Source organism: Muntiacus reevesi, chromosome 3, assembly GCF_963930625.1.
Source record: "Muntiacus reevesi chromosome 3, mMunRee1.1, whole genome shotgun sequence".
Lineage (NCBI taxonomy): Eukaryota > Metazoa > Chordata > Mammalia > Artiodactyla > Cervidae > Muntiacus > Muntiacus reevesi.
Window position 1 is genome coordinate 247,674,911 of NC_089251.1, and position 19,449 is coordinate 247,694,359.

Sequence of the window (19,449 nt, forward strand, 5' to 3'; positions counted from 1 at the left end):
ACGAATATACAGCCACTCAGGAAAACAGTTTGGCAGTTAAAAAAAGGATCTTAATATGCAACTATGACACTGTGTAGCACTTACAATCTTGTGCATTTATCCCTGAGAAAGAAAACTTAAATGCACACAAAAACCTGTACATGAATTTGTATAGCAGCTTTTTCCACGATAGGCAGAAACTGGAAACAACGAAGCAGTCCTTTAACTGGTAAATATTTAAATAAAAACTGTAGTATGCCTATACCATGGAAAACCACTCAGCAATAAAAAGGAATGAACTGTTGATACATATAATAACCTGGAATAATCTTTAGGGAATTAAACTGAGAGGGAAAAAAAAGCCTAAAGATTATATATTGTATGATTCCATTTATATGTTTTTTTTTTTTGAAATGACAATTATAGGAATGAATAACAGATGGTTGCCTGGGGTTTATGAAAAGGTGGGTGTAGAGATAAGTGGTTGTGGCTATGAAAGGGCAACATGAGTGATCATTGTGATATAATCTTGGCAGTTTGAATATCAATATTTTGGTTGTGATATCATACAAGACATTATCATTTGGGGAGACAGTATAAAGGTGCATAGTTTGTTCTTTAATTCTTATAATTGCGTGTGAATCCATAGTTACCTCAAAATAGAAGTTTAATTTAAAAAAGTTATTTATTCATGTGTAATAAATAGATATACATGGTACAACATTTAGAAGTCTATATTTACATTGAAATAGTGATTAAGGATCATAATGTACAGAGATAGACACATTACATTAAATGTGACTTTTCTTCTCCTTTCCTCTCTTCTTTGAAAATAGAGGGAGTTCGCAATATTTCTAATCAGCTTTCTATAACGACAAAAATTGATCGGGAACACCCAGACATGAGAAACTATGCCAAGCAGAGAGGTTGGTGGGATGGGAAAAAGGAATTCGATTTTGCTGCAACATACTCTTATCTTGATACAGCCAAGATGATGATTTCACCAGGCAGATACTGTGAAGGCTACAAACTTCTGAATAAGCATAAAGGTAATTTTAAATAATACCAGAATGAAAATATTTCGTGTATATATAATGTAGGTATAATAAAGTTTGGGTTTTGGCAAATTATTCTAAGTAAAGATATATATTTATTAAAACTGAAAGTATTGTGATATTGTAAGCTATTTTTTGAGATGAGTGAAGTGCTATATAATTGTGAGAGGGTAACAGTAATGATTCTGTTTGAAGAACAAGTTCAGATTTGCAATCCTCAAATCCTTTTTCAGTTCTTATTAATATTCTTAAAGCCAAATTTATATTACTTTTGTTGTCAGAATTCACTGGAACATGGAGATAGTTTTCTTTGACTCTTGCTCCTACTTTTTTTTGTCTTTTGATAGTACCCTGGATATTTTCTAATTTCAAAAGTTATATCTCGAATAGGTCAAGAAGACTAACTGAGCAGATATAAGAATTCTCCCTTTTCACTCCTAAACTCTAGAACTGTTGAATAAAATATTTAAACATTAAGGACGTATACAGCTAGGTTTAAACACAAGAAGAGGTAATCATTAGGTAAAAAATGAAGAGAGAACTCACATTGTCAGCAAGATTTGAGGTATCTTTTCTCTGTGCAGTTCAACTTCTGTGTCAAAGAAGATATCGTGGACAAGATATCAGCCTTGCAGGCCACTTTTAACATCCATGTGAATGTAGGTGCCTAGCAGAAAGACTAATCTGGGGAGCAGGAACTGGACTACTTACTAAGATCAGTACTCTGCTCCTGACCCAGAGTCCCAGCTGGAATTGAGATGTCTGCTGTGCCAGGCTATGGGTCAGTACAGTCTCTTGTGAGCAACTGAAGTCTGATGTATGTGTATTTTGTATTATGTATAATTATATTTATGGAAATGTCTGCTTCTCCATTGAATTCTGTCAGTTTTTGCTTAATGTATTTTCAGTTCAGTTCAGTTCAGTCACTCAGTCATGTCTAACTCTTTGTGACCCCATGGACTGCAGCACACCAGGCTTCCCTGTCCATCACCAACTCCCAGAGCTTACTCAAACTCAAGTCCACTGGGTCAGCGATGCCATCCAACCATCTCATCCTCTGTTGTCCTTCTCTTCCTGCCCTCAATCTTTCCCAGCATCAAGGTCTTTTCCAGTGAGTCAGTTCTTCGCATCAAGTAGCCAAGTATTGGAGTTTCAGCTTCAGCATCAGTCCTTCCAATGAACACTCAGGACTGATTTCCTTTAGGATTGACTGTTTAGATCTCCTTACAGTCCAAGGACTCTCAAGAGTCTTCTTCAACACCACAGTTCAAAAGCATCAATTCTTTGGCGCTCAGCTTTCTTTATAGTCTAAGTCTCACATCCATACATGACTTTGTATGTATCATAGCGTTGACTAGATAGACCTTTGTTGGCAAAGTAATGTCTCTGCTTTTTAATATGCTGTCTAGGTTGGTCATAGCTTTTCTTCCAAGGAGCAAGAATCTTTTAATTTCATGGCTGCAGTCACCATCTGCAGTGATTTGGGAGCCTGAAAATACAGTGTTTCACTGTTTCTGTTGTTTCCCCATATATTTGCCATGAAGTGATGAGACTGGATGCCATGATCTTAGTTTTCTGAATGTTGAGTTTTAAACCAACTTTTTCACTCTCCACTTTCACTTTCATCAAGAGGCTGTTTACTTCTTCCTTCACTTTCTGCCATAAAGGTGGTGTCATCTGCATATCTGAGGTTACTGATATTTCTGCGGGCAATCTTGATTCCAGTTTGTGCTTCTTCCAGCTGACATTTCACATGATGTACTCTGCATGTAAGTTAAATAAGCAGGGTGACAGTATACAGCCTTGACATACTCCTTTCCCAATTTGGAACCAGTCTGTTGTTCTATGTCTAGTTCTAACTATTGCTTCTTGACCTACATACAGATTTCTCAGGAGGCAGGTAAGGTGATCTAATATTCCCATCTCTTTAAGAATTTTCCAGTTTGTTGTGATCCACACAGTCAAAGGCTTTGGCGTAGTCAGTAAAGCAGAAGTAGATGTTTTTCTAGAACTCTTGCTTTTTTGATGATCCAACTGATGTTGGCAATTTGATCGCTGGTTCCTCTGCCTTTTCTAAATCCAACTTGAGCATCTGGAAGTTCACAGTTCACGTACTGTTGAAGCCTGACATGGAGGATTTTGAGTATTACTTTGCTAGCGTGTGAGATGAGTGTGATTGTGTGGTAGTTTGAGCATTCTTTGGCATTGCCTTTCTTTGGGACTGGAATGAAAGCTGACTTTTTCTAGTCCTGTGGCCACTGCTGAGTTTTCCAAATTTGCTGGCATATTGAGTGCAGCACTTTCACGACATCATTTAGGATTTGAAATGACTCAATTGGATTTCTATCACCTCCACTAGCTTTGTTTGTAGTGATGCTTCCTAAGGCCCACTTGACTTCACATTCCAGGATATCTGGCTCTGGGTGAGTGATCACAACATTGTGGTATCTGGATCATGAAGATCTTTTTTGTATAGTTCTTCTGTGTATTCTTGCCACCTCTTCTTAACATCTTCTGCTTCTGTTAGGTCCATACCATTTGTGTCCTTTATTATGCCCATCTTTGCATGAAGTGTTCCCTTGGTATCTCTAATTTTCTTGAAGAGATCTCTAGTCTTTCCCATTCTGTTGTTTTCCTCTATTTCTTTGCACTGATCACTGAGGAAGGCTTTCTTATCTCTCCGTGTATTCTTTGGAACTCTGCATTGAAATGGGTATATCTTTCCTTTTCTCCCTTGCCTTTTGCTTCTTTTCTTTTCTCAGCTATTTGTAAAGCCTCCTCGGACAACCATTTTGCCTTTTTGCATTTCTTTTTCTTGGGGATGGTCTTGATCACTGCCTCCTGTACAATGTCACAAACCATTGTTCATAGTTCTTCAGGCACTCTATCAGATCTAATCCCTTGAATCTATTTGTCACTTCCACTGTATAATCGTAAGGGATTTGATTTAGGTCATACCTGAATGGTCCAGTGGTTTTCCGTACTTTTTTCAATTTAAGTCTGAATTTGGCAATAAGGAGTTCATGATCTGAGCCACAGTCAGCTCCTGGTCTTGTTTTTGCTGACTGTATAGAACTTCTCCATCTTTGGCTGCAAAGGATACAATCAGTCTGATTTCGGTATTGACCATCTGGTGATGTCCATGTGTAGAGTCTTCTCTTGTGTTGTTGGAAGAGGGTGTTTGCTATGACCAGTGCATTCTCTTGGCAAAACTCTGTTAGCCTTTGCCCTGCTTCATTCTGTACTCCAAGGCCAACTTTTCCTGTTATTCCAGGTATCTCTTGACTTCCTACTTTTGCATTCCAGTCCCCTATAATGAAAAGGACATCTTTTTGGGTGTTAGTTCTAGAAGGTCTTGTAGGTCTTCATAGGACCATTCAACTTCAGCTTCTTCAGCATTACTGGTTGTAGTATAGACTTGGATTACTGTGATATTGAATGGTTTGCCTTGGAAACGAACAAAGATCATTCTGTCATTTTTGAGATTGCATCCAAGTACTGCATTTCGGACTCTTTTGTTTACTATGAGGGCTACTCCATTTCTTCGAAGGGATTCTTGCCCACAGTAGTAGATCTAATGGTCATCTGAGTTAAATTCACCCATTCCAGTCCATTTTAGTTTGCTGATTCCTAAAATATTGATGCTAACTCTTACCATCTTTTGTTTGACCACTTCCAGTTTACCTTGATTCATGGACCTAACATTTTAGATTCCTGTGCAATATTGCTCTTTACAGCCTTGGACTTTACTTCCATCATCAGTCACATCCACAACTGGGTATTGTTTTTGCTTTGGCTCCATCTCTTCATTCTTTCTGGAGTTATTTCTCCACTGATCTCCGGTAGCATGTTGGGCCCTTACCGACCTGGGAAGTTCATCTTTCCGTGTCCTATCTTTTTGCCTTTTCATACTGTTCATGGGGTTCTCAAGGCAAGAATACTGGAGTGGTTTGCCATTCCCTTCTCCAGTGGATCATGTTTTGTTAGAACTCTCCACCATGACCTCTTCATCTTGGGTGACCCTACACAACATGGTTCACAGTTTCACTGAGTTGACAAGGCTGTGGTCCATGTGATCAGTTTGATTAGTTTTCTGTGATTGTGGTTTTCATTCTGTCTGCTCTCTGATGGATAAAGATAAGAGGCTATGAAAGCTTCCTGATGCCAGAGACTGACTGAGGGGGTAACTGGGTCTTGTACTGTATTTTAAAAACTGGTAATGTATTTTAAGATGCTGTTATTAGGTGCATATTATTACATAAGGTTATCTGGAAAATCTCCCAATAGTTGGAAATTGTAGAACACACTTTAAATATATGGGTCAAAAAAGAAATCTCAAATTAGAAAATATTTTGAATGAAATAAAATGAAAATCACATATTTATGGCATGCAGCAAAAGTCCTGGTTCCAGGAAAATGTATAGCATTAAGTGCTTATATCAGATAATAAGAAAAGTCTCATATCAACAATGTAAACTTTTACCTTAATAAACTAAAACAAAAGAAAACAAAAAATTCCCAAGCAAAGAACAAAAAGAAAATCATAAAGTGCAGAAATCAATAAAATTGAAAACAACAAAACCATGGCAAAAATAGATCAAATTAAAAGCTGGTTCTTTGAAAAAATTAATAAATTGATATACTCTAGACAGCTTGACAAAGAAAAAAAGAAGAAAACACAAGTTACATGTCAGAAAAAAGATATTATATATCCGTAAACATTAGGAAGATAATAGGGAATGCTCTAAACAGCTCTAAGTGTATTCAATAACTTGGAGGAAATGAACCAAGTCCTTGAAAGCCACCAATTACCAAAACTCACCTAAGAAGAAGTAACTCTTCATTTAGCAATTTAATTGATTGTATACAACCTGCAAAGTCTGTCTTTTGGTCAGCAGCTCAAATTCCAGTTCAGCTCTTATGTTTTTAGAATGAGGATCATTCTGGCCCTTCATATACTAATTCATGAATCAGATGGAGATTTGGGCAGAGTTGTTGGGTTTTTTTTTACTTAACAAAGAGTTTGGCGGTTCCTTTCTATAAGTATCTCCTTTCTGCAGTTCTCTCTTCACCTTCTAGTACCTGCCATTGGCCTCTGGTACCTCAGATCTTAAAGGCTAAGGTTTTCTATTGCATAGCATTGACCATGGCCTTCCCTCAAGCTAAAGCTATAACAAAAATGGGAAATTTACTCTGTGCTTAATTCCATCTTCCGAGTGTCACTTCTCATCCAGAATTTTCCTGCTTTTGTTTACAGTAAAAAGCCTTCGGTGTATTTTGTCCCACATTTATAGTTATCTGAGGGAGGGTTCGTTTGATAGAAGCTTCAGTTCAATTCAGTTACTCAGTCATGTCCGACTCTTTGTGACCCCATGGACTGCAGCACGCCAGGCCTCCCTGTCCATCACCAACTCCCAGAACTTATGCAAACTCATGTCGATTGACTAGGTGATGCCATCCAACCATTTCATCCTCTATTGTCCCCTTCTCCTCCTGCCTTCAATCTTTCCCAGCATCAGGGTCTTTTCCAGTGAGTCAGTTCTTTGCATCAGGTGGCCAAAGTATTGGAGTCTCAGTTTCAGCATCAGTCCTTCCAATGAATATTCAGGACTGATCTCCTTTAGAATTGACTAGTTGGATTTCCTTGCTGTCCAAGGGACTCTCAAGAGTCTTCTCCAACACCACAGTTCAAAAGCATCAATTCTTCAGCATTGCTTTACTTATAAAAATAAATATATTCACATGATTCAAAATTCAGAGGTACCCAAGTGAAGTGTCTCCCTTCTAAGGGTTATTCACTTAGTAGTGTCCAACTCTTTGCAACCCCATGGACTTTAGCCCACTAGGATTCTCTGTTCATGGAATTATTCAGATAAGAACACTGGAGTGGGTTGCCATTTCCTACTCCTGTCTCCCTTCTAACAGGCCCCTATTCAGTTATTTTTCCTATAGGCAGTTCCTTGTGTATTCTTTCAGAGATGTTGTATGCTTAATGAAATTACATATAGGTATTCTTGACTCTCTGCTTTACAAAATGGTTGCATTCTGCACATACTTTTCTGCACATAACTTTTCTCCAATTAGCGGTAATGTATATCATTCTATTTTTATATGTACTGAACTTTTTCATTTTTTTAACAGGTACATGGTATTCTGTTATTTTTGTATATTTTTATTTCCATATGGCTGTATTTTATCATTGTAAAGGTTGATTGTATGAATTATACTTTAGTTAACAAATTTCCTGTTATTTAGATTGTTTTTAGTTTTTCACTACTGAAAATTATACAACATGCTTATAGCTTATTTATTTTCACATCCATGACCATTTTCCTAGAAAAATTTCCTCAAAGTAGGATGTGGGGTCAAAGCATGTGCATGTGTTGTGCTACTTTTATGTTGTCTGAAAGTGAAAGTGAAGTCTCTCAGTTGTGTCTGACTCTTTGTGACCCCTGGACTGTAGCCTGCCTGGCTCCTCTGTCTAAGGGATTCTCCATGCAAGAGTACTGGAGTGGGTTGCCATTTCCTTCTCCAGGACATCTTTCCAACCCAGGGATTGAACCTGGGTCTCCTGCATTGCAGGCATACTCTTTACTGTCTGAGTCACAAGGGCTCTTTTTCTTGTCTATTTGCCTCCAAATAATTCCAGAAAAATTCTTTATCTGCTACCCCAAAATTATTTATCTGCCCCCCCCCAATAATTATGAAAATTATTTAGAAGATAATTGGGTGGCAGATAAATGCTAAAAGGCTCTTTTCACTAACAAAAATATGTGACTGATATATACTCTTTCACTTGAAAGATAAAATGGTTCTATAAATCAGTCAGAAAGCAACTTCTCAGAGAAAAGATCAGTCAGTGATTGATACTTGCTTCTCAGGTATTCGTTAAGCAAATTAATTATACGTATAGCAGAAAAATGGGGCTCCCCAGGTGGCTCAGTGGTAAAAGAACCTGCCTGCCAGTTCAGGAGATGAAGGAGACCCACGTTCGATCCCTAGGTCAGAAAGATCCCCTGGAGGAGGAAATGGCAACCTATTCCAGTGTTCTTGCCTGGAGAATCCCATGGACAGGGGAGCCTGGCTGGCTGTGGTCCCTAGGGTCGCAAAGAGTCGGACACCATGGAGTGACTAAACACACAAATACGCACACACACACACAGCAGAAAAAAGTTCGTGACAGAATGTTTTTAGAATGCCTTAATGTCATTATTTTCCAAGTATTTAATACCTTACTTTTAATTTCCAGAAGAACGTCTTATCATTTGAAAAATTTCCTCTAAGTTTCTTAATGTTAGTTTGTCATTTTATAAGTAGGTTATTTTAAGTGTCTCTTTTCCCATTTGGATAGATATGTAGAAAATGCTGAAATATGTTACTCTAAGGATTTTTATTTTAGGGTGACTATTATTGTAAAGTAGAGATGAAGTAATGGTTGCAACAGTACCTACTCCTATTTATTTAAAAAGTGTATCGGAGGCTAGACACTGTGCTAAGTTATTTTTCTTTAAGTTATTTTCTTTAAGCAACCATGATAAGTAGGTATTATCTTCATTTTACAAATGAGAAAACTATGTTTGTGCTCTTCACTTATCTCCTGTATGAAACTTAAAAAAAAAAAAAGACTCTTATTTGTCCTCACACTTTTCTCAGCACCTAGTTCAGTGTCTGCACTAGTGTATATGTACACTTGGTAAGTTTTTTTGTTGCTGTTAACAAAGGCTTGTAAATTGAATCGCACTATCTAACTGGTAGAGAGTTTAACAATGATCATTATTGTGTCCTTTTTTTATGACAATAAACCTAAAGGGTTAGGACATAAAATTAGCAGGTATTCTGAAAAAATGAAGACTATCAACACATAACTAAGTCAGAGAGAAAAATGTCAAGAATTGTAAGGTTTGGATAAAAGGATTGGATAAAAGGAATAAAAAATAGGTAGAAAAAAATTATAAATCAATTAGCCACTGCATTATAATAATTCTATTATATTTAACAAAATGACTGAATTATAGATTTGAAATGCATACATGAGTATAGTAATGGATGCATCTGACATGAAACTTCTTTTTCCTCCAAGGATGAAGTACAGTTCATTCAGCTTTCTGTGCTTTGCCAAAGGAATAAATGTCTTCCCAGTGCTTTTATAGAAAATTGTCTACTAGAATATTATAGCTAATTTTTCCTATGATTTTTCTAGATGGAAGAGCCTACTTCTCTTCTTTCCAGCTCTTCCTACCTGGTAGCTATTAACTGTGCTGCATATATGTCCAAATTGTATCTATATTCACTTATGTATTTTAAATGACTAGTTTAAATTGCAATGAGATTGTACCCTGTGTTTTGCATTCATTTTAGTGAACCCTACCACTGTAGTCTCAGTACTTATTCAATGCTTGCTAGTGGATTACTTATAGCTATCCTACTCAAGTGATCATGTAAATCCTTCTTTCATTTTGAGAATTGTAGGTTTTGAATACAGAAAACATTTTCATAATACCTGTCTTATCTCAGTGTTATGGTTCTGACACTGTTTTCATCAAAACTTGCTACTTATAGGAATTTGTGTTTGAATCATTCTGAAATCTCACTGGGTACGGAAGCTATGTATCTGATAGGTGTGGATAGGTTTTGCTTTATTGTCTAGTTTTATTATTAAGGATTGTTTTCAGATATATACTTTTTTTTTCTCCCTGCATTTCCCTAAATTAACAGAAAGGTATTGCTCCTGTAACAAATTATCTATACATTATTTTTCTTGAATTTGAAGTCATAGCTATGTTATGGAGAAAGTGAAAATTTGCTATTAACATAAAGCAGTTGGTAGTTTGAGTGATTAACTGAGGATGGAATACTATATTGTTTTATATGGAAATCAATTTTATTTTAATTTGAAATGTCACAGAATCACAATTTGGGTACAGACTTGATGTAAACTTTTTTCTTTTAATTATTCCCATATATCATGGGAATGAGGGGGAATTTCTTGCTTTTCATGCTTTATTTGTCCTTGTAAGTAATTTCATTTTTTTTATTCCTTTGCTGTCGTTGTAGTAGGATTTGGAAAGAGAAAAAACAAATACCTGTGGTCAACCAACTGTGTTAAATGAGTTATTTTTTTCTTTAGGACTAATTTTAATGCAGTAATTAAACACATATAAATGTCTGAAAATATTTTATGTGATGGCAGGAACTCTATGTTTTGTGTTTTTTTAAATATACTTGTTACAATATGGATCTACCATATTCATTACTGTTATTAAGAAATTGATACTACTTGAGGGCGAAAAGAGACATATTTAATAAATGAAAGGCATAAAATTTGAGTTGGTTAAAAGCACAAAGCTGAACATCTGCTTCTGGTTAACACGGGGTAGCTAGTACTGGACTAGCCTCTTCCCAAGAATAACTATAAAAGCTGGAAGAATAAAACCACTGTTTGAAGGCATGGTGAATACCCAAAACAGTTAGGACATGAGGGGTCTAGATCCGGGAGATCGGAAAAAGACCATCTGCACTCTGAGAGGAGTCTGACCTTCTATGTCACAATTTCTCCTTATAGCAGTTGCTGACTTCTATGCAGTGTGTATGTAGGATGAGACACTGTAGGATGAATAGTCACCATCTTTTTTTAAAAAGATGGTAACGATAACCCTATATGCAAAACAGAAAAAGAGACACAGATGTACAGAACAGACTTTGGGACTCTGTGGGAGAAGGCGAGGGTGGGATGTTCTGAGAGAACAGCATTGAAACAAGTATACTATCAAGGGTGAAACAGATCACCAGCCCAGGTTGGATGCATGAGACAAGTGCTCAGGGCTGGTGCACTGGGAGGACCCAGAGGGATGGGATGGGGAGGGAGGCGGGAGGGGGGATCGGGATGGGGAACACATGTAAATCCATGGCTGATTCATGTCAATGTATGGCAAAAACCACTACAACATTGTGAAGTAATTAGCCTCCAACTAATAAAAATAAGTGGAAAAAAAAAGGATGAGTAGTCGCTAAGACCTTAAAAAGTTAAGTAGAGATTTTGGCAGTCTTACAAGGTCTTAGGGACAAAAATTGGATTTGATGAACAACCAAGAAGGGGCCTGAGAAATACCCTAGGCTTTCAGTTGAAACCCCAGAAAGGCTGTACATTAGGAGTAAGAATGGACAGAGAATAGACCAGTCTTAGCTGGATCAACAGGTAATCTACGTATATTCCATCTGTTTGCCAGAAGAAAGTTAAATCCTCTGTGGAGGAAAATATCATGCAGAACCTCTACAAATTTTCATCTAGAGTGTCCAACATTTAATTAAAAAGTTATCAGACGTGCCAAGAAATGGACCAAATGACTGAAAATCAAGAGAAAGACAGTAGAAACTGACCCATTGGTTATCTGCAATTAGTTTTATTGGATACAGACTTAAAAATTAATATGTTTTATATGTTCAAAAAAACTAGATGAGAAGATGGAGAATTTTATCAGAGAACTGAAATCTGTAAAAGAGAACCAAATGGAAATAAAATAACTGTTGTTCAGTCGCTAAGTTGTGTCTGACTGTGACCCCATGGACTGCAGCACTCTGCACTCTGGGTTTCCCTGTTTTCCACTATCTTCTGGAGTTTGCTCAAATTCATGTCCACTGAGTCGGTGATGCTATCTAACCATCTCATCCTCTGTCTCCCCTTTCTCCTTTTGCCTTCAGTCTTTCCCAGTATCAGGACCTTTTCCAGTGAGTCAGCTGTTTGCATCATGCCAGAGTATTGGTGCTTCAGCTTCAGCATCAGTCCTTTCAGTGAATATTCAGGGTTGATTTCCTTTAGGACTGACTGGTTGCATCTTCTTGCTATCCAAGGGACTCTCAAGTGTCTTCTCCAGCACCAGATTCAAAGGCATCAGTTCTTCAGCACTCAGCCTTCTTTATGGTTCAACTCTCACATCCGTGCATGACTACTGCAAAAACCATAGCTTTGACTAGACGAACCTTTGTTGGCAAGGTAATGTCTTGGCTTTTTAATATGCTGTCTAGGTTTGTCGTAGCTTTCCTTCCAAGGAGTGTCTTAATTTCATGGCTGCAGTCACCATCTGCAGTGATTTTGTAGCCCAAGAAAATAAAATCTGTCACTGCTTCCATTTTCTTCCCTTTCAATTTGCCATAAAGTGATGAAACTGGATGTCTTGATCTTAGTTTTTAGAACTGTAAATTTATAATAACTGAGAATTCAGTATAATAACCTATTAGACATAGCAGAAGAAAACAATTAGTGAATTGGAATATCAGTAGAAAATTTCTGCTTGAAACAGAGATAAGGCTTTGGAAAATATAGGCAGGAGTGTGAAAGATCTTCTCATTGAGAAGATCTAACATGTATGTAGTTGGAGTCCCAATAGGAAAGGTGAGAAAGAATATGGATGGGCAAAAAGCAAGATTTGAAGAGATACTGGCCAAGAATTTTCCCAAATTAATAAAGTCGGCAAGTCACAGTTTAATGAAGCTCTACAAATCCCAAGGATAAATAAAAGGACACCACACCTGGGCCTATTGCAGTAAGATTGTTGAAGAGGGAAATAAACAGAAAATCCTAAAAGCAGTCAGAGAGAAAATATATATTACCTTTAAAGCATCAAATATAAGACTGGCAGAAAACCTTTGCCTCCAACAGAAGGGAAAGAATCTAGAAGACTGTAAAATGACACCTTTAAAGTGATAGAGAAAAATAACTAGTACTAATTTAGAATTCCATATCCAGTGAAAATATACTCCATAAATGAAGCTGGACTAAAATTTGAGAGAATTCATCACTAACCAATTGGCTAGAATCAAGATTGCCAGAAGAAATATCAATAACTTCAGATATGCAGATGATAGTGCTCTAAAGGCAGAAAGCAAAGAGAAACTAAAGAGCTTCTTGATGAAGATGAAAGAGAAGAGTGAGAGAAACTAAAGAGCTTCTTGATGAAGGTGAAAGAGAAGAGTGAAAAAGCTGACTTAAAACTCAACATTCAAAAAACTAAGATCATGGCATCCAGTCTCATCACTTCATGGCAAATAGATGGGGAAGAGTGCAAACAGTGACAGATTTTATTTTCTTGAGTTCCTAAATCATTGCAGAGAGAGACCGTAACCATGAAATGAAAAGAAAATTTGCTGTTTGGAAGAAAAGCTATGACAAACCTAGACAGTGTGTTAAAAAGCAAAGACATCACTTTGCTGACAAAGGTCCATATAGTCAAAGCTATGTTTTTTTCAGTAATCATTTATGGATGTTAGAGTTGGACCATAAAGAAGGCTGAGTGCTGAAGAATTGATGTCTTCTAACTGTGATGCTGGTGAAGACTCTTGAGAGTCCCCTAGACAGAAAGGAGATCAAACCTGTCAATCCTAAAGGAAATCAACTCTGAATACTCATTGGAAGGACTGATGCTGAGGCTGAAGCTCCATTGTTTTGGCCATTTGATGTGAATAGCCAACTCATTGGAAAAGACCGTGATGCTGGCAAAGATTGAGGGCAGGAGGAGAAGGGGCCTACAGAGGATGAGATGATTAAATGGCACCACCAACTCAATGGACATGAGTCTGAGCAAACTCCAGGAGATAGTGAAGGACAGGCAAGCCTGGTGTGCTGCAGTGTATGGGTTTGCAAAGAGTTGGACACAGTTAGCAACTGAATAACAATGACAATAGCAAATCAATTGGTACTAAATGAAATACTGAGTTACTCTTCAGGAAAAAAATGATCTTAGAAGTAAGGTGGGTGAGAGTGAATGAAGAGTAAAAGAAACAGTAAATGTGTGGGTAAAACTAATTAAATATTGTCTGTTTAAAATAATTTAATGACCAATGACCAAGTTCTTGTTGTGTAAGAACCAATGACCAAGAACTTGTTGTGCTCAAGTTCTGTTGTGCATTGACTTTGTATAGTACCAAGGCTACGCTTCCTGAAGGCTGCTCCTGGTTAATGACGGAGAGCATCAGGGAGACTAAGGCAGGCCCATGCCGGGGGTCATTGAACTCTTCTGATGGCTGACCTTGGGTCAAGGACTTCCTGCGAGCCTTGCAAACTTTCCTTAGGTGGCATGTTAGTCTAGGTCACTTTCACTCAACCTTTCTTCCCTCTCTGTTAAACCCAGGTTCAGACTTCAGTTACAGTCTGGATTACTTCTCATTTTCTCTCATAGGCATTTTCCCTCCTAAAATCTTTATACATTTACACACTGCTGTATTTAAGATGGATAACCAACAAGGACCTACTGTACTGAATAGGGAACTCTGTGCAGTTACATGGCAGCCTGAAGAGGAGGGGAGTTTGGAGGAGAATGGATACATGTATATGTATGGCTGAGTTCTTTTGCTGTCCATTTGGAACTATCACAACATTGTTAATTGGCTATCAGTTCAGTCACTCAGTCGTGTCTGACTCTTTGCAGCTGCAGTATGCCAGGCTTCCTTGTCCATCCCCAACTCCCAGAGCTTGCTCAAACTCATGTGCATCGAGTCCGTGATGCCATCCAACCATCTCATCTTCTGTTATCCCCTTCTCCTTCTGCCTTCAATCTTTTCCAGCATCAGGGTCTCTTCAAATGAGTCAGTTCTTTACATCAGGTGGCCAAAGTACTGGAGTTTCAGCTTCAACATCAGTCCTTCCAATGAATATTCAGGACTGATATTCTTTAGGATTGACTGGTTGGATCTTACTGATCAAGGGACTCTCGAGTCTTCAACACTACAGTTCAAAAGCATCAATTCTTTGGCTCTCAGCTTTCTTTATAGTCTAACTCTCAAATCCATACATGACTACTGGAAAAACCATAGCTTTGACTAGACAGACCTTTGTCAGGAAAGTAATGTCTCTGCTTTTTAATATGCTATCTAGGTTTTTATAGCTTTTCTTCCAAGGAGCAAGCATCTTTTAATTTCATGGCGGCAGTCACCATCTGCAGTGATTTTGGAGCCCCAAAAAATAAAGTCTGCCACTGTTTCCATTGTTTCCCATCTATTTGCCACGAAGTGATGGGACTGGATGCCGTTATCTTTGTTTTTTTGAATGTTGAGTTTTAAGCCAGCTTTTTCACTCTCCTCTTTCACTTTCATCAAGAGACTCTTTAGTTCCTCTTTGCTTTCTGCCATAAGGGTGGTGTCATCTGCATATCTGAGGTTATTGATATTTCTGCCAGCAATCTTGATTCCAGCTTGTGCTTCATCCAGCCTGGCATTTAACATGATATACTCTGCATATAAGTTAAATAAGCACCTTTAGTCCAATACGAAATAAAGTTTAAAAAAAAGCCTTTGTGTATTTAAAAAAATTATATAAATCATCAAGCCAAGTTTATTGAAGCCAGACTGAAATTTGGTTCTCTCTCTCAAAAGCTTTGTACATAGAATTGGCATCTGCTTTTCAAAGACCCAGATGAATACAGTAGAATTAAATATATGAGAAATAGCACAAAAGACAGGAGGCAGTAATTGGAGTAAAAGTGTTACAAGGTCCTTGTATTAACTAAGTGGTGAAGAACTAATTTAAGACAGATTGTAATATATAAAGTCAGGAGAAAATAATAAGAAGAAGTGTACAAACAAGCTAACATGGTAGAAATAGAATAATAAAGACTTGAAAAAATTAAAGAAAGCAAGAAAGGATAAAAGGGGAAAAAGAATAGCTGGCATAAATAGAAAACTAGTAATAAAATGTCCCATGCAGAATTGTTCTTATATGGTTTTTATCTTTGAGGTTATGCTTTTAGAAAGGCAGTGGAAATCCACTGTACCAGAAATGATTATCTACATCTTATAGTTTTATTTTTAAAATTTATATTATAATTCTTCTGGAATTATTCTGAAATAATGTATGAATTAGGATTCCAACTTATTTTTTTTTATCACTTCTCAAATGATTACCCAATGATCTTAGCACCACTTGTTTTTAAAAAATTTTTTATTGGAGTATAGTTATAATGTGTTAGTTTCAGGAGTACAGCAAAGTGAATCAGTTATATGTCTGTGTGTATATATATATACACACACACACACATACTTTTTAAAAAAATTTGTTCCCCATATTGGCCATTATACAATATTGAGTAGAGTTTTCTGTCAGCACCACTTTTTAAATGAATTATCTTTTGTCTACTGATTTGAAGTGCCAACCAGTTTTATCAAATATTAAATTCCTAAGTAAACCCAAATGTAAATTAGATTACTGTGTTTATCCATAGTCTAGGACAATGCCTGGCATTTAATAGATGTTCAACAAATTTGTTGAATGAATAAGAACTAAAGAGAGAAAATCCCATTTTTGTCTTTAGAGAATTTGTGATCTAATTGCAGAGATAGGAACAATACAGACAAAAAATCAGGAATTTATAGTCTAATGGCAGAGGTAGACAAAAGATAGGACCAATGCAGATGAAAGATAGGAAAATGTTATTTCAGTTAAGTTTGGTAGAAGTTTTAATTTGAAGGAGTTTTAATGTGATTCAGGGAGAATTGAGAGTCAAATTTTGGAAATGAGAATCATTATCATGTGAGAATAAGATATTTTGGCTACTCTTGGAGGACTGCATTGTGGAGGGGTAAGGTTATCCATCCTGTCATGAGAGATCCTAAGCCACATAAACATGTATAGAAAGGAGCAGAGCTGTCTGAAGGCAGGCTGGGCTTTCTAAATTTTTTGGTGGAAATGCCTTCCAAATACGGGATTCTGAGGTTCTCTGTAACCATTGACATGTTGTGTTTGGTAAAAAGATAAAATAGATTTTTTTTTCTGTTTTTCTCAAAAAAAACTCCTTAAAATACCAAACTTTACCTATGAAAGCAGAAAACAGAATATAATGCATTTACATTTATCATGCACAATGGACATTTAGATTTTTGAAGTATTCTGACAGAACTATGTACATACAAGTTCCACTAGCCAATAATGTCTTTTGTCTCCTTGATTCCCACTCAGGTTTTCATAAAAGAGTACTAATGTCAGACATAGAAATTATTACAGGAAAAATAATTTGTTATTTTGTAAAGATCATCTTTTGTAATATTGGAAACTAAGCACAATATTCTCTTAATATTTGGTTCCTAGAATGGATAGACTCAGATAATAATTATTGACATTGTTAGCTAATTGCTAACTGCATAACCCTTAAAAAATTTTGAAAGGGCAATGAGATTGAGTGTATTTTGTATTATTGATTTCTTCTTCTTAAGAGATAACAGATTTATTTTGTTATAATGTTTTGAAATTGTGTTTATTTTATATTTAAAAAAATATCTTCCTTGTGACAGCACAGTGAGTCTAACAGTTATGATACAAGATTTGCTTATAGTCAGTCTTACTTAATACCTAAACCAGTATCTCATGTTAAATATTATCAGTAGAGAAAGCAGTTCATAATTGCAGGATACCAGTTTGCAAATGCGTATGTATTTGATGGTCTTAAAATTTATTTCCCTAGGAAATATAACTTTTGAAACAATGGTGGAAATTCTCCGAGATAAACCAAGTGGCATTAATATGGAGGGAGAATTCTTGACTACTGCAAGCATGGTTTCTGTTTTACCTCAAGATTCCAACCTTCCTTGCATTCACTTCTTTACAGGGACTCCTCATCCTGAGAGGTAAAGTCACAAATACTATCAACCAGCCAGGGAATAGGGTAGAGTCATTAGTCTGGTCATGGTTTTGTCAGGCTAAATTTTTGTTGCACCAATATGACAAAAATTTTCTACTGGATGTTTTATTCAGGTTTTAGTCTGCCATTTGCATATGTGTTATATAACTGTTCTCATTCTTATGGGATGAAAATGTTTATTGTTTCTGGTACAGTTCTATCCCCTCTTTCCCCAAATATATTTAAAACTGTCAAGAAAAGAAAGTAGATAGGTTTTCTTATGCAGATTTCTGTATTAAATATTAGATGATTAGTAAGAATAAAATGGTTTAATAATCTAGAAAACATATAAAACTTAAAATATCAATAGTTCAAGCTTTATCAAGTAGGATTATATAGGCTATCTTGATTTAAGTTGTTGGTATCGCTCATAAAACATAATGCACATTACATTTAGAGATGATCTTACATGTGCTGTCTCTTATCTTTCATATTATTAGAGATATCTTCAAGCAAATGGAATGAAATTTGTGAACTCTTTATTAATACTTCTGCTTATTTTCATTCCATATCCTAATCCTCAATATTTTGCACTGAGGATTGTTCTTACCCTCCAACTGTGGAGTTTGCAGTAAAAAATGAACCATAAGTTTACTTGACACTGTTTATATGCCAGGCCCTTTGTTAGGTTCATGGGAATTCTAGGCTAAATAAAGCATGTCCCTTGCCCCAAAAGAAGATCTTAGTATACCAAGGAAGATAGGTACAGGTAAAAGTAGTATGATAGGAACAATCAATATGTTATAGATGAGTAGAAACTAGAGGGAATCATAGAAGATTTAGAATAATGCTGAAAATTTTTATGTCACACATACCAACTTAATACTTTTGCTTCTAGATCTGTTTTTAAGCCTTTCATATTTGTGCCGAATATTTCACAACTATTGGACACCAGTTCACCTACATTTGAACTTGAAGGTTCAGTTAAAGAGAAGCTACAATTTAACATCAAGCCTGACAGAAGACATCCACTCTACCAAAAACATCAACAGGCCTTGGAAATACTAGATAATAAGATGGTACGATTAGATTATCTTTTCTGTTTATCATGAAGAATAACTTAAAGTATGATTCAATTCATATTTTGAACTTTGGAATGTCAGTCTTCTTTCCTTTATATAAAAATAGGTCTAAAAATAGTTTAGATGCTTAGACTATAATAGAGCTAATTTTTGTATGTGTGCTCAGTTGCTCAGTCCTGACCAAGTCTTTTTGACCTCATGGACAGTAGCCCACCAGGCTCCTCTCTCCATGGAATTTTCCAGGCAAGGATACTAGAGAGGGTTGCCATTTCCCCCTCCATAGGATCTTCTCGACCCAAGGATTGAACTCACATCTCCTGTGTCTCCTACACTCGCAGGTCAATTCTCTACCACTGAGCCACCTGGGAAACCCTTATATTATTTTTGACCTTTGGTTAAAAATAATGGTTAAGAATGTAGTTTGAATTTTTTAGAGCAATTTATTATATTAAGCATAATAACAATGGCTAAGATTTATTAAACACTTATACACCAAACACCATGGTACTGTTACATGGGGTATTTAATTTAATCTTCACAACCACTTTATCAGGTAGGTACTATTAATACCCCCATTGTTGTTGTTGTTGTTGTTGTTGAGTTGCCAAGTCTTGTCCGACTCTTCATGACCCCATGGACTGTAGCACACCAGGCTTCCCTGTCCCTCACCATCTCCTGCAGTTTGTCCAAGTTCATGTCCATTGCATTGGTGATGCCATCCAACCATCTCAT

At 36.5% G+C, this 19,449-nt stretch overlaps 1 protein-coding gene across 3 annotated transcripts in view; it reads left to right on the forward strand.

Moving 5' to 3' along the window:
- Window positions 1–19,449, forward strand: part of SCRN3 (secernin 3) — a 39,792-nt gene that overhangs the window by 9,347 nt on the left and 10,996 nt on the right. For all 3 annotated transcript variants that reach the window (XR_010662499.1, XM_065931783.1, XM_065931785.1), the window contains exons 5-7: window positions 816–1,028; window positions 17,480–17,642; window positions 18,534–18,714. Coding sequence is in view for 2 of the 3 variants with exons in the window: in XM_065931783.1 (XP_065787855.1) it covers window positions 816–1,028; window positions 17,480–17,642; window positions 18,534–18,714 (557 nt within the window). In the remaining variant the exon portion in view is untranslated. The remainder of the gene's footprint in view (window positions 1–815; window positions 1,029–17,479; window positions 17,643–18,533; window positions 18,715–19,449) is intronic.